This window comes from Harpia harpyja, chromosome 4 (genome assembly GCF_026419915.1).
Source record: "Harpia harpyja isolate bHarHar1 chromosome 4, bHarHar1 primary haplotype, whole genome shotgun sequence".
Lineage (NCBI taxonomy): Eukaryota > Metazoa > Chordata > Aves > Accipitriformes > Accipitridae > Harpia > Harpia harpyja.
Window position 1 is genome coordinate 84,107,384 of NC_068943.1, and position 15,483 is coordinate 84,122,866.

The window sequence follows — 15,483 nt, forward strand, 5'->3', positions numbered from 1 at the left end:
AGGCTGGCATGCCCAGAGCAGGAGGACAGCAAAGCAGCAAGAGAAGCAGTTTTAGGGGGCCTCCTTGGAGGGTTCAGAGTGGCCCTGCCTCATCACGTTATGATACACCTTAGCACGCAGCCCTGGCTCTCCACTGTCAGGAGCTGCGTTGTGCCCCTGCTGAAAGCAGCAAGTGCTAACTTTTGTGAAGCTATGTGGTTTTATATTTGCGGCCAACACAGCCGGATCGCATCCTTTTTTGCCACCTCCAACATTTGCTATGTTGGGAAAATATAATTAAATATCACATGCCAGACATAAAATACCAGAAAAGTAAAAGTGACAAGCATGTTCAGAATAACCTTTTCTATGTGCTATAATAGTAAATACTTGTTTGATACCAGGACATTGCAAAGTAAGGACTGGATCCTGTACACTTAACCCATGGGAAATCTTAAACTGGTCTTCGGAATCATTGATGAGCTTCAGATAAAGAATGCTGTCTTTGGATTTGTCAATATTGAGCCTAAAATTTGGGAATGCAAGAATGAAAAATAATAGTGGTATCCTCATAGTCAGCTTGTGCTAATTCATTTATATAGGAGAGGGGCAGATGCAGGGCTGTGGGTTAATCTAATGCAATGCCATTTTTGTTTTGTAGAGCACAGTTTGCATTTATTGCTTGTCATAAAGCAAGTTAAAGTGCACAACCCTGTTATTTCTCTGAGCAAGACATAGAAATATGAACGGCTATTACAATCTAGCCCCCTTCCTATGCAGGATGCAGGAAGAGAGGAAGTTTTATTGCAGAACAGCCAAGTACTATTCTCTTCCCCTGTGCATTAGAGGAGGGAGCCTGTCTTTGCCTGGAACAGCTCCAATCCCCAACTCCTGTTGAGCTAGGAACAGGCACAGGAGGTTAAATCAATAGCCACCCAGCTTCACAGAGCTCCTGGGTCTGCTCTGCCAGCAGGTGCACTGAGTTGTGTGATAATCAAGGAGATGCACGCCTAAGTGCCACCTGATTAAAATGCTAATGCAGGAGCACAGGTTCAGCTGTGCTCTTGCTGGGGTGGGGTCGGGTATTTTTGCAGTTTGCTGGCTAGAGCTCTGGTTCTCAGGAGCATGGAGGTGCTCAGCATCCAGGGGAGCTGGGCATCCTGGCTGCCTGCAAGGAGGTAGGTTGAGCTGGCTGGGGCTGTAAGAGGAGGAGGAGGAGGAGGAGGAGGAGGCATCTAAGGGGAGCCCAGCAGTTCCTCCTACCTTTTTTGGGGTGTCCCCGCCCTCCCTGCTTCTTTTGTCCCTGCCCCTGAGGGACAGGAGCAGTAGCAGCAGGTTTGACTCTTGTGGAAAGGAGGTGGCAGGTATCATGATCCCAGAGGAGATTCAGAGGCTTCTGGAAGGTAACCATGAATTCCTCCTTGCTCCCTTTCTGCTTAATGGGGGAAATCTGTTGTGGTTGCAGGGGAAGAACCCGAAAAGCTTTTTGCACCTCGCTGTGCTGAGCCTGAGGGGGGAGTGGAAGGACCGCGGGAGCTAATTCTTCTCTAAGGCTGATGGTTTCAGGGTTTTCAGGTTATATATGCCTTCCCTGTCTCTAACCCCAAGGAGAGTGCAGGGGATGTGGCTGCCTGTCTTGGTGTGTTTGGGGCTGTCCTCGCATTGCTCAGGAGCTGGCAAGTGGGTCCATGCCTGTGTTAGGGGTGGGGAAGCTCTCTGGTGGCTCCAGACTCTGTGTAAGGGGAAGAGAGTGCATGCAAGATCGACGGGTGTCTTCTGGTATGGTCAAAAGATGTCCCCACTGAGTGCTTTCAGTTAGGTATTGAGTGGCTCCACTGGTGAGCATCACTAGGGTGAGACAAGGGAGTGGGTACGAAGGGTAGAAGAAGCTCGTGTGCTGCAGTGAGCCCTCAGCAGGCTTTTGTTGTGGCTGTGATAGCGGTGTCTCCCAGCTTTAGATGCTGTGCAAGTGGTGTATGTCGCGCTGGGAGTGCAGTGAGCAAGCTCGCTTCGTGGGAGTGCGTCCTCGAGAAAGCTTCAACTCCATTGAAAATGGAGGTAGAGCAGTGCTGGCTTTAAGACCCTCTTCTGCTTGATAATTTGAACGTGACCTCCCAAGGTGTCAGCATTGGAGTGAATGAGCTGTGCTGAGAGCTGATGACGTTTACTTCTGTGTGTGTAAGATGGCAGGTGGGAGGCTTCTGAAGTTGTTTTTCCTGGATTTCTTCAAAAACTTGAACTGTTACACCTCTATTCATTGAAGTGGTGGGTCAGCCAAGCAGAAACCATGCTAAAGTCTTCTATCAAAATACACTTCACAAACATAAACGAGTTCTGTACGGACCCTTGCAACCGTTGCTGACCCCATGGTGTCGTAGGCAAAGGCTTGGTGAGAGAAGCGCCGTGCAGAAGCGACCACGTTATAACCTGCCCATAAATAACACTTCAGCAGCAGCATCGCAAACTGGAGCGATGGCGTTAGCCCATTGCTGAACGATACGTGCGCGCGTTACCGACACATCCTGCTGTCGCAGATGTGGGTGGGTGGTGGGGAAGGAGTCGTTAGCGTCTCGCCGCTCGGCGCGGTTGCGTTTGGGGCTGGCCCTGGTTGCTGCAAGGCTTTGTGACCTTTTTTTGTTTCCTGTTGCGATGGCTCCGGGCAGCACGGAGCGTTCGTCCCTTCCCCTCCGAGACGAGGGAGAACTTCCAGCCCTGGGATCTGTCAATCTAAGCGAGAGAGTGTGCAGCCTCCGAGCCTGTCAAAGCTCTCTTCCAAATGCTTTGTGTCTTCCCCCAGATGTAGGTGTAAATTTTCTCCTCTGTTTTTTAATCATGGGGGCTTCAGTGAAGTTCACCCTTTCAGGTTTTTGATGTGCAGCACTTTATTGTTCAGCGCTGACACTTTTGTAAACAACTCATTTCTGCACCTGCCACCTTCCTTTAACTTAGATTATTTTCTTGTTAGCTGACTGTTTTTAATTGAAGGCTTCAGATCTCCTTCTAAAGCACAGCCTTTATTTGCTGACAGGTATAGCAGGCTATGAATGGAGATTAATTGCATGTCACATACCTCTGTATCAAACTTGCTGTGTCTTAACAATCTATACGGTCTTGAGGCCTTCCAGTGGCTGAGGAGGTTTCTAGTTATGCAGGCTGGAAATGAAGGAGTTTATGCTATTACAGTGTTTGCAAACTGCGTTGCCGTAAGAATTCTTGCATTTAAAATAAAAATTACAAATGGAGGAGGAAACATGTACTGATGTACAAGCAATAACATTTGTTTCCTTATATTAAAGTTTGGTCCATAGCGCAGGACTGTTTACATCATGCACAAAAGCAGGTAGTCAATGGCTTGCTTGTAACAGTTATGTTATTATCACATAAGACCTCTCTGAGGTTGCAGTGGTTGAAAGCCAAGACAATATGGCTATTTTCTCTACATCACAATCCTGTAACACTTATGAAGGCTTGTTATTTTCTGTTTATGAGTAGATGTGGTTGCAACAATTGTATTACTTTAAGTTCCACCTTGCAAATAAACAATCCAAGTTTCATTAACACTATGTTGTCAGTTAACTGCACAGAGTTTCACTTTTGGTTCAGTCAGGTCCCTCTTAAAACTACTTTTGCTTAAGGGTATTTCATGTTTGTTTAGCACAAATTTCTTCTGAAGGCTGAAACAGTGGTTCTAAAAAATGTGATATATCTCTGACAAACGCAGGGCTTCTGTTTTTGTTAGTAGAAGCAGTGGCAGTCTGATTATCTTCCCTTTGCCTGCCTTGCTTGATCCTCTTAATTTCAGATGGTAGGTCTGGAAAGCCATTTTCTTGCTGGAGTTTGGGCAATGGGAAGGACAGAGCAGGTGCTGCACTGGGAGACTGTGACTGCACCTGCACAGCCTAACAAAGCTGGTAGCTGCTAATTGCAAGGCAAGCAGCCCCAATGCTGTTTTAAAAATAAACAATAAAATGCTCTGTTTTGTGAGGGCTAATAAGGCACAGTCAGCATTGATGTAGCATGGCGAGTAGCTCTGGAATTTAAATATCAGGGAATTTGGAGTTGAGACTTGGAAGCTGAAAATTTGGGAAGCTGTTCTTGGTTCCCCAGTTGCCCATTGCATAGGGGAGAAGTCCTGTTCAGTCCATTGCAGGAGGATGGATGAAGATTGCTTCAGTTCTCAAGGTTTTCTCTGACTCAGCCCCCCAAAAGCAGGAAGGCTCGTCTGAAAAATGTTGTTTCACAATTAAACCATCCTTTCTTGAGCCTGCAGAAAAGTCGAGAAACACTGTGTGCAATAGTTCATGGCTTTATTTTGACAAGTGGGACAGGGGATGATAAAACCAGCCTTCCAAATCCCTGGCTGTCTTGGGATGCATCCTGGAAGTATTAATGCAGTCTCAGGGAAGCTCAAGGTATCTGCGCTCTCTGTGTTGATAGGTGTCCTAAACTTTTTTAAACGAACTTTTCCCAGCCAGCTGGGGTGATAATCTGCAGGAGGGATTGTGTGAAGCATCAAATAAGTGTTGGAGCAGACTGGTTGGCTCAGCATTATCTTGCATAGCTAAAATATTGTGATTCTGTGGGACTAGTCCCTCTGGGGATGGAGTGTAGGATTTCTGTTGGTGGCCTTCTGATGGCAGAGGAGTAGAAAAGAGCAAAAATAAAGTGAATGTGTCTGTGTGTGCATGGAGAGAATACACATGGCATCTTAATACCTTTCAGCTCTGCTCATTGAGTGCTGATTAACTCCTAGAATTTAGTGCTGCCATTAAAAGGTTATTTACTACCTGGACTTCAGTGGTTGTGACATAATTCTTATGATGCTGTGCATCTCCTCCAGGATTAAAGTGGATAGCTGCAATTGCCTCTAGAAACTCCCCTGAAACACTTGATGAAATCTCAACTATTTTTTTCCCCCCCTCTTACCTTTTTAGCTGCAGGAAATGAAAAGGAGAGTCCTGTAAACTTTCAGAGTGGATCGCAGAGAGCAATCTATAAACATCAAGAATATAATGTTACTGACAAGCAGTAAAACTAACATTAGGGTGATTTACTCTAGAGCTGCTTACATATTGCTCTTCCTGATCCACTTTGAGAGTTTATGGTTAGGCTTTCTTTTTCATTTCCTGGTGCTATAAACATAGTGGCTGGCTCTGAAAGGGGCTCTGCCTGGTTTGCAGAAGTGACCCTAGTTCTACTATAACTTATCCAGCAGCTGATCTGTGCTGACATCCCAGTAAGTAAATACCATATTAGAGCTAATCGCATACTCATGGAGCTAATCTGTGCTTAAAAATGACAGAGGGATGCAACTGATATTTGCACAAGTTCTGGGAGCCGGTTGTTTTTCTTGCTTGTTCTCTTTCACTGTGGAAATACAGCCTGTATGTAGTTTCTCTTGCTGACCCATTTCTACTGTGCTCTCTTTATGCTGGTTTGTATATAATAAATTGTCGCCTTAGCCTCATCTGTTCTTAAGCAGTAAGCACCTCAGAGCAAGATATATCCTTTGTGCTTAGATGTATGTACTTGGGTACTTTCTACGTAATTTGTAAGTGATGTAAGCCTCGGCATCGTTAGGCCTGTCATAAGCTGGTACTGTATCTTGGATGTACAGTTAAAATGGCACAGGGATGTCCTGAACATGAAGTTTAGCTTAAGGATTACAGGACTGGTCTGGGATTTAAAAAGCTTCACTCAGCTGCTCTGGCAAAGCCTTTGTGTTATCCCAGGCAGGCCACCTAGGGCTAAATTACTAGCAGTGAATTGATATTAATAGGCATTTTGGCCTTACACCTCTGTGCTCCTGGAGCTCCCACAACTGCTGCTGGATGTGGGTGTGGGTTTGAGAGTGACGCTGTGAATTAGTGTTACTGCCCGTCTGCGGAGATGTGGCAACTGTGCATCCCCATGTCACAGGCTGTTTTAGGATGCTTTGATATCCCAGTGCTGTGCTCAGGCTCTAAGCTCTGTTTCTCAGCTGTGAAGTGGTGGCTGCAGGTACGAGGCATAGCTGGCTCGGACCTGCTTCTTGTGGGTCAGGAGCCATCCTGGTAGAAGGAAAGGCAGGGAGGCAGAGGAAGGAGATAGTAAGGACCTGGAGGAGTCTGCATTTGGCTGAAATGTGCTTATTTGTGAGCGCTCCCATGGAAACTGGTGCTTTCAGCTGAATAAATCCAGAAAGGAGAACTGGACTGCTATGGAGACAAGCGTTATGATCTGGATTCACTCCTCCTTCCCAGGCTGCTGTGAGGAGAGTCCAGTCCTGCCCCTCTGTCACTCTGAAGAGGAGGTGGGAAGAGGGTCCTGTTCCTGCGGCATGCCCAAACATCAGCCTTGTTCCATTCCGTGTCCTTCCTTATGCTCTTCACTTGAAAGAGCTCCTTTTTTTCTTTTTTTTTTTTCCTCCCCCCAAGCTCTAAGCCTTTCTTGAGCATGTCATGGGCAGGCAACAAAAAGAAATGAGGGCTCATGATTTTAACAGAAAAAGGTATTAATTTCTCTTGTGGCATTTTGATCTTGAGATGCGCTTGCAGGTGGAGGAGCTGTTTTTAAGGAGCTGTGCAGATTCCTGGGGTGTGCTAAACAGTGCTGGCTGTTGTACTGGCAGCTGAAGCAGAAGGAGCTGAAAGTCTTGCAAGCAGGATATTAAACTGACATTAGTGTCACAGTATGGGGTGTGAGTTAAAGGTTGGAGAGGCCTGTGGATGTACAAGACCATAGCTTTGAAGCCAATCTTTCTCTGCTAGGGGAAACTAGCAGTAATGCCGCCGAAGTACAAGGATGATATTCTCTTATACAGAGCAGGTGTGATTGGAACTGTTTTGTTTTCTATGAGATTTTTTTTGCTGTTTCTGTAAAGAGCATAAATATTTATGCAAATAGAAGACACTTAATCCTATTATATTCTAGTTCAGGTTAAATTTCTGCATATAGATGTGGTTTCCAGGTGAGAGAATACCATATTTACTTTTGTCTAGCTGTCTCTGTTGAGCAAGCACAGGGTGTAGTATTTCAGCGATAACCTTGCAGGAGAACCCATGTTGTGATACAAGTGCATGTAGGCTAGTGCACAACCAACCTGTTTTTTCAGTGCTTGTCCTTTACAAAGATCATCCTTGTGAAAAGTGCAGGTTAGGGTTTCCTTGAAGTGTCAGTGGATATCTTGCAGTGGCGTTTTAGAAATGCTTTGGATCCTCCTCTGAATGGGATAACAACATCTTCTGTGTCCTTAATGCCAAAAACCTTTCACAGCAGCAGATTTTTAGGGTTTGGGGGAGCAAAGAGGCAGGTAGAATTGCACTTGGTCCTATAGACTTATCCATGTTTCACTTCACCTCCCTCTTCCTTTCTTCTGCTTGGTGGTTTCTTTGCAGTTGCTTATTTGCCTTATACCATTGCAAGTAGAGAGAAGCTCTGTAATCGCATGCAATATTTAGATCCTCTTCTATCCGCAATCACTTCAATGTCTTAACTTCTCCAAATGAAGTCTTCAGCCTGACTTGCATCTCTAGATCAGACTCGTATAGTGCCTCGAGGGCTTCCCAGTGCACAGCCAGGTCTAGGTTTTTTAGCCAAGAACAGGTTTCTCTGCCTGTGAGTTTTAACCTGTAATTCTCTCTTTCCCAGATGCTGAAGGCTACCTGGCGGATGGACTGCAGAATGAAAACTTGAGTGCTAAAGCAAGGGAACAGAGGGATGCAATTCTCTTTGACTTCCAGCAAGTAAAAGCCAGGTTTGTGTTGTCTGCATTACTTTCTAATGAAATTGCTTCAGAATAGTGTCATGCCTTGGGGTACCACATGCTGTATTTTAGCTGAACAACTGGCCCATGCCTTGAAAGTTAATGGACGTTAAGGGCTTGGTATAATGTAAGAGTGCACAGCACGCTGGTTAGTACGTTCTCCTATTTAACCAGTTTTACGGTTGTCTGCAAAGTTGTCATTATTTGTGTTTGGAATTTGTTTTGCGTTTCAAAGTAAAAAAAATTATGCCTTGGGCTGTGTCTGTACGGGTCTTTGCATGTGGGTTTCTGATCCCGTCCTGTTCTCCCTTGTGCTAGAGAGCATTTTGTGGGAAAAAAATCCATCACTTGATACTTAGGCTTGTGGGTAAATCAATACAGTGAGCAAAGATTCATGCTTCTGGCTTGCTGCCGAAAGTATCTATTTCACAAGTGGCTCCTGAACTTAAATATGTGTTGCCTGGACTTTGATACAGTAAAAAGGAATGAAGAGGACTTCTTGAATTAAAATTCAGGTCTGACCCGAGTTCCAGAATCTCATGTCCTCAGGACTGTTTGAAGTCCTGCATGAGAACATGAGCTGCATCGTTTGGATGAGTGAAGCAAACAACAGTTGTTCTGTTGTGCTAGGGGAAAATCAAGGAACATAAACAGAAAACAGGTTGCTTGGAGGCTTAAATAAAACTTTCAGCCTCAGCTGCATTATATTTTTGGCTAGAAATGTGATCCAGAGCTTGCTGTTAATGCTCTAGTTATAAGATATGAGTTGTGTCACTTGATGTTAAGACCTGACAATAAAACTCAGGGTGGCTGACTGATCTAAGCATCCAGTTTAAATAAAACTGCTGTCGAGTCCCTGAGAAGCGGAGAATTTTATCCTTCGGAAGGGCACAGCCAGACTCTATTCCCTGCAGTCCCACTGAAGAACTTTGCAAGATGCCCTGCTGTATCTTAATCGATCTTTCCTGCTGGCTAATTAAGCATCAGTTTTACTCAGCAACTCGGGACTGTGTAATTATCAGCCTGGGTTGCCCTGAATAATTGAAACAAGCTGAATGCAGAAGATGGAAGCCTTTGGAAAATGGGGCTGTAGCATATCTAATGGAAGAATAGTGTACGTGTGTAGCGGTGTCCTGTAATACTGCAGAAGAAAGGGCTTGATAGCACAATTATAACAGGTTGGTGTGGTTTCTCTGAAAAATTCCCACTCATTGGCAGATATTGATCTTGGATAGGAAGAGTTAAGTAAGCAGAAGTCTGAACCTGAAGTATTCAGACATCAAGTCAAGCTTTTTTTCAACTGTCCCAAGAGCATGCAGCTTTAAAAGTGACAACTCTTTATCTTCATATAGTGCAACTCTGTCTGTTTTTAATGAATTAAAACCAAATAGCATGGAACCTGATAAATGTGTGAGGCAGCTGGCAAGCTTGGAAATACTGGATTGTTCTTGCTTCCTGAAGTATGTGGTCTGTCTTCATGTGTTGTTAGAGTTGTGAACGGTGCTTGAGCGGTGGGGAAAGATGCTGCTATGGCCATCATCCTGTGGACCTCTGGCTTCCCAGAGGTTGTGTGTGGTTTTGGTGACTTGCTCGAAGGAGCAACTTTTAGGGTCCTGGGCCAAACGCTGATGCTGTGATGCAGAACTTGGCCTTGGCTCTCGGCTCTTTCTCAGCCTAAGAATACAATTTGAGATAAAGCTTTTATAACAAAGTCATCTCAAAAAACCCAGGAGATTTGGTGAAGCAGACTTTGCCTCAGGAGGAGGAGAGGTGATATGCAAATTCCTCCTGGATGCTCAAGTTAAGATGTGGGCCTCAGTCATGTTGCTTATTGAAATAAATTGCAGGTACTTCTGGAGGGGAAAGTGAAACCCTTGAGCAAAGACTACAGGCACTGCTGATTTCCTACTTGTGTTTTATTGCTCGGTGGCATTTGGAAAGGGTGAGAAGAACAGAGTATACAAATGTCCTTGTTCTGACCTGAGCCATTAAGGCAATGATTTGTGGTGGGAGATTACTGTAACGATGACTGTATCCTTTTATTTGAAAGGATCTAAGCAGGTCTTGCTCTTGGGGATGAGGCGCGGGTTTGTCTCTTCAGGGAGCTTCCTGTGGCTTTTGCGGCGGGTGTTCAGGAAATCATCAGCCGTCGTCTTCAGGAAGCGCCTGCCTTCCCCCGAGCAGCCCCGCTCTCTGCCTTTCACCTCTGCGGGGTGAAACACAACTCGCCGTGTAGGGTTTCATTATTTGGGTTCATAACGGACCTAAGTAAACTGCTCAGCTACTGGGGAGAGACACATGTGTCTCTGGAAGGGAAGAGCTTCATCTAGTATGATTATCCTGAGCCGGTGTCAATAACTGTTCCTGTAACTTGGCTGTCAGGTCTTTATTTCGCTGCTCTCCCCATGGCCTCATAACATTCCCCCACCAGGAGGTTCACTGATGACTATAATGTGAACAAGTGGTTGGGCTTTATGTCTCCATGTGCTACCTGGAAGGATATATTGTTCCCGTCTCGCCGCAAGAAGTGTGGTAGGTAGGGAGTGGATTGTGTTTGCAGGTTATAATTTTTTCCAAGGCAGTCTGGGGTGTTTTTGCTCTAGGAGCCGTGTCAGAGGCATTGCAGGCGGTGGCTGTGGGGAGGCTGTCACCATACAGCTGAGTTATGAGTCCCTGTACTGTTTTACTTTCAGAATTCATTTGGTTATTTAAAGTGCGCTGTTGTGTTGAAACAGTTCTCTCTTTTTCTTTCTCCTTTTTTTCCCTGCCTACTAACTCAGATCCTATTCCACTTTCTAATATCTTATATGTAAATCCTGCCTTGGCAATTTTTTTCCTAATCATCTCTTTGATTTTGTTGATAATCTGTTTTTAAAATTGCTTTCCCTTACTGCTTTGCATGGCATCCAAGAAAACAAGCCACAGAACGCAACTGGAGCCTTGGTCCCCAGGAATTATCTGTGTGACGGATGAGGGTCCCGCAGCACGGTAGCATGTAGAGTTACCTGTGTCCTGACCATCAGCTGAGGACTCTGCTGTAGTCCTGAACGGAAAAAACAAAGTGTTTGTAATGGATAAAACTTGCTTAAAAAGCAGCTTTGGTTTGGGGGAGGATGTGGTGCTGGGGCAGAGTTTTGCTTGTCTTCCAGAAACCCCAAAGGTTGTCAGTTGCTTCTGTTTTAGGTCTGTTGGTGCCGAGGGTTGTTTCAAGTTGTTCCTTGGGAACATCGCTGCTGTTTCTTGTGTCCTAACAAAGCCGGCTGCAGAGCTAGCAGCAGATGTCCGACACCTGGGATGAATCGGATACATGAGTCCTCTCAGGAACACAAGCCCATTCTTGTCCTTTGGCAAGAGCAGTAACCAAAAAAAAAAGTCGTCTTGCTGTTAAATGACCTCACCTCAGCATTTTGACATTTCTAGAGCAGTTACAATGGCAGGGGGTGAGATGGGGAGAATGGGGTTTATTTAAAAATATGGAGATAAATAGTTCCTCCATCTCCTTGGAGTCAGCTAGTCATTTAAACTCCCTGTTGGAAGGCAAGTTTGCATTGATGGAAACAAATTCTTAGTATTTTTTTTTTCCCTGAGGTGAAATGTAATAGGGCTAAAAGGAGAGCAAGGCAGACCTGTTGTATATCAAAGCAGAAATGAAGAGAAAGGGGCTTAATTAATGTTGAGTTTCTTGTGTACACCCACTAGGAAATCCAAAATAGACACTGAAACTCTACTTTCAATTTGCTCTGCTGTGACGAAAACAACGGTGTGAACCTGAGGGCCAATCCTGCTACTCATAACTAATATACAGGACCGTTTCCTGACATTCCTACCAGCAGCAGGAGCTCCAGCGTTGACCAGGCTCTTCACCTCTGGATAACAAGCCCCAAACCTCATTTTACTGCCTTGTTGTCTAACCCACCTTAAAGTTTATGGCAACATTTCCAACACTAATACTGTGCTCCCAGCGAGGAAGAGTCTGCACGTGGTCTTTTAACTCTGCAATGAAACTTCTCGCGTATCAGACATCTCCAGGTGATGTCCTGGCTTGCTAAGGAGAGCCTGCAGAAGCCAATGTCTTTCCCAGACCTCCACACTTGCCATATTGCCACTCTGGTACCTCCGTGCAGTGTACAAAAATGCAAGAGTGCTGTGGCTGGCAGCGTGTTTGGATTCCCAGCCTGGACAGCAGACGTGTGCTCCTTGCCTGGTTGAGTGTTTTAGGTCTCTAATGTAAGCCTGGGGTGAGGTTTAAATGTCTAATCGTGTAGTGAAACACCATAGCTGTCCTGCATCTTCAACCGGAGGCTGGGCTCTGCCACCGTCAGCCTTGTTTGTAACACTGATGTTCAGAAAAATAAATACAGCCTCTGAGCTCAGACCTCGCTCACCCTTGGTGCAGAGATGCAGAATACAGAGGGGGTCTGAGATGCTCCCAGTGCCTGGGTATATGTTTCCATGCTCTGTGTCAATCTGAGCTGCAGAAATACTTGGTTTTGGGGAGCAAACTTAGGTAACACCGTCACCTAGTTTCTGCTGGGTGCTTTGCCACATCTGGCCTGACAGTGTTACTGTCAATAAGAAATCCTGCATTTGCTGCTGGAACTGAAACAGGGTGGTTTGACCCCAAACAGAAGCGTAAGGGTAAAGACAATGCAGCGACTGCCTCCGCTTTGGGCGTCCTTGGGGTTGTGCTACAAATCTCAGCAAGCTGTTATGGCATGTGGTTCATGCATGCTGTCACCAGCCAGTAAGCTACTGGTTTTATTGGTTTACAGTTGTAGCTGAACTGTAGATACTTCAACACCAGGGGAACTTTGCCTAATTATTGGGTTGAACTTGATCCTTTCTGTGGCAAGGTATTACAACAGGATTGTAAAAGATTCACTAATGGAAATACATCCAAAATTTTGTCTAAAACAGTGCGTTTGGCCTGTTTTAATAAACTTCTAACCATATTAACTACATTTATTACTTCAATTTTCAACCTTATTTTAAACTTAAGATTGAAATGCAAGAAAACGCAATTTCAGGGTAATTTTGCTTCATTAGTGTAAATGCACTGCCTGTAATTCCTACCAATATTAAACTCATTATGCTGAATAACGTGTGATACCAAGATAAAAAGGAATTTAAGAATGACCTGATGGGCAGATAATTGAGTTCATCACATTAATGCTGGGGCTGGACTATAGCCTCACCACATTGTCCTTAATTAGGCAAAGTGCTGTTCTCCTCCTTCATGTTCTTCAGAGAGCTGAAATTTATTTGCTCAGCAAGGAAACGATCTTGCTGAGCAGGATTTCATTCACACTTACTTTGGCCATTAAATACAGATTTGTTCTGCAAAAAAGAAAAGCAAGCCCCTGTCACATCAGAATTACTTAGCGGGTTTTGGATTTGCATTTTCTATCCTAAAAATGAGTAGTTTTTTTCCTTTGTGCAGGGGGGATGTGGTCCTGCTCAGGGCGGGTGGGGGCACTGGCTTGGGGACATGTAAGTGTGCACTGCACCAGCTGGTGTTAATGGAGATCTAAAGCCTCTCACCACCCTGCACCAGTACATCTGCGCCTGGGTGTGTGTGAGCACAGGCATTCCTTTAGTTTTCAACAGTCAAGTTTAATGCTGACCGTGGTGATTATTTCTTTTTAAAGTCTGGTAAAGTTTCTGTTAGGATGTTCCCAATTTATTCTGTAATCTCAGTAGGGGATTTTTTTTTTTCCCTGCTTTTGGGGAGTGCTGAGGAAGGAATTCTCCTGTATTAATATATGGTGTGGCAGGGGCACAAATTCAATTCAGCTGTTATCATATTCTACCTGCTTTTATACCTGGGGTGAATGTAGCCATTCACTCTGCCAGTAATGCAGTTTGGTGCCTTCTGGGTTAGACTCCTTTCAGTAATTTGCATCATTTTCCATTCCAGCTGATAAAATTACCCCTGTTTCCCCATCCATTTCCTTGTGAATGCATTGTTAATCTGAAACCTGAGGACTGTAAATGATTGAAATTGTGTAACCAGAGTCTTTGCATAGCTGCTGCTGCTGCTTCTGTAACGTTTAACTGAGAAATGCATTTGAAGTGGTTTGTAACTGACTTTGCTAATGGTGAGCTCCCCAATCCCATTTTCATCTTTTTTCTACTGCTTGAAATCTTGTACAGCATTGATTTTTTAAAATTTTTTTTTGTAAACATTAAAAACCAACAAATACTGTGCACCAAACAAATTAGACTGTCTTGAAATATCTAATTTAATAACATCTGTGGTGATATTAGTGTTCTTAATTGGACAGGAAAATACAGGAAATTTGATTGAAACCTGACTTTATTTTATAGTTCCTGCTGAAATTGAGTCTGAGAGGAAAGTGGGGTTTAGACTTTTATAGACTTCAGAGCTGCAAAGAGACCATTATAACCATCAAGTTTGACCCCCTGCATAATATAGACCGTAAGATGTCAGACAACAATTTTTGCTTCTAGCCCCAAATGGATCTGGTTTGATTCCTTCAGCTCTGGGATTTGCTGCGAGCAGTGGATGTTGGTCAGAAAACTCAAGTTGTGGATGGGAGGAGGGGGTGTGTTGATCATGTATCTTACTGGATTTCTGTGCATTGATGGGATTTGTGACACCCCCCACTCCCCTGTGCAACAGAGGACTAGGGGCCTGGGGTAGATCTGCTGCTTGAGTTTTGTGTAAAGGTTGGAAATATAGGAGTAAAACCAAATTATCTTGGTGCTCAAGAAAACATGAGTCCTGTGCTCATACCAAAGGGTAAATCTAGACCTAGTGCGGCAGGAATAATACTGACCTGGGGGGAATTTCATCCTCGAGTATTGCAGGGTTTAATCTGCCCTTCCTTTTGGAACAAGAAGGGATATTTCGGGGTTTCCCTAGTTTAAACACTGCTGCTGAGGTGATAGGAGTGTTGAAGTAACTTCTTTGCTAGTTGTCCTGCATCTGCAAGGAATAGACTCCTGCTTGGTCAGGCCTGGCAGCATCGCTGTCTTCAGGTGACTGCTTTTGAGTAAAAGAGCTATGAAAAGCAAACTCTACTCTCCTGAAGGTGAATCCATCATACAGTGCAGCTAGGAAGGGTAGGATTTGGAGAACTTATTTTCAAACCTCACAAGGGCTGAACTGATGCTCTTGGGGTTGCCTCCAGTCTTGCTTCTTCTATAAACCAGTGGAAGGATAAGATCTGTGGTCAAGGTCCTGCTGTGTCCTGGAAGCATCTTTCACTTCTGAAGAGCAAGTCCTGGCTCTGGTCCTTACAGACCGTTAGTTCTGGCTCAAGACTGTAAGGACAGTTGGCTCCTGTTGGGAACAAGGCTTTCTGGCAAACCTGCCCGCTCTGCGACTCAATTTCCCTTTCCAATGTTACAACAGCATTTTCTTCTACTCTTTCTCGTGATAATTCACCCTTTGAGGTCTGCTTACACAGTTGAGTTGCAATTTTGATTGGCTCTGGCTGGAGATGCTACCAGGAGGCTGCTGAATGAGAACTGGGATCTGTATGTTTTTCAGGAGCAAAGAACATAAATATTTCCAGAAAAGCGAGCCCCTCTGATGTTTGCTTGTTGAGTGCGTAACCCCAAAGGCTATACGATCATGAGAAACAGTTTGTGTTTTGAACAGAATAAATCTGTGGCTTCTTCCTGTCTGGCCCGAAATACGCACCGATGAGGTGAGAGGTGGGCGGTTTGTTGTGAACCATGCGGGGGAAATACTTATAGGATGTCTTTTGTTAGAGTATTGGCAGTGCAACACT

General features: G+C 44.6%; 1 protein-coding gene across 1 annotated transcript in view; it reads left to right on the forward strand.

Moving 5' to 3' along the window:
* Positions 1-1,305: 1,305 nt before the first annotated feature.
* Positions 1,306-15,483, forward strand: part of SKAP1 (src kinase associated phosphoprotein 1) — a 158,103-nt gene continuing 143,925 nt past the window's right edge. Inside the window, exons 1-2 of the mRNA XM_052785303.1 lie at positions 1,306-1,382; positions 7,609-7,714. Of these exons, the coding sequence (XP_052641263.1) occupies positions 1,349-1,382; positions 7,609-7,714 (140 nt within the window). The 5' untranslated portion in view covers positions 1,306-1,348. The remainder of the gene's footprint in view (positions 1,383-7,608; positions 7,715-15,483) is intronic.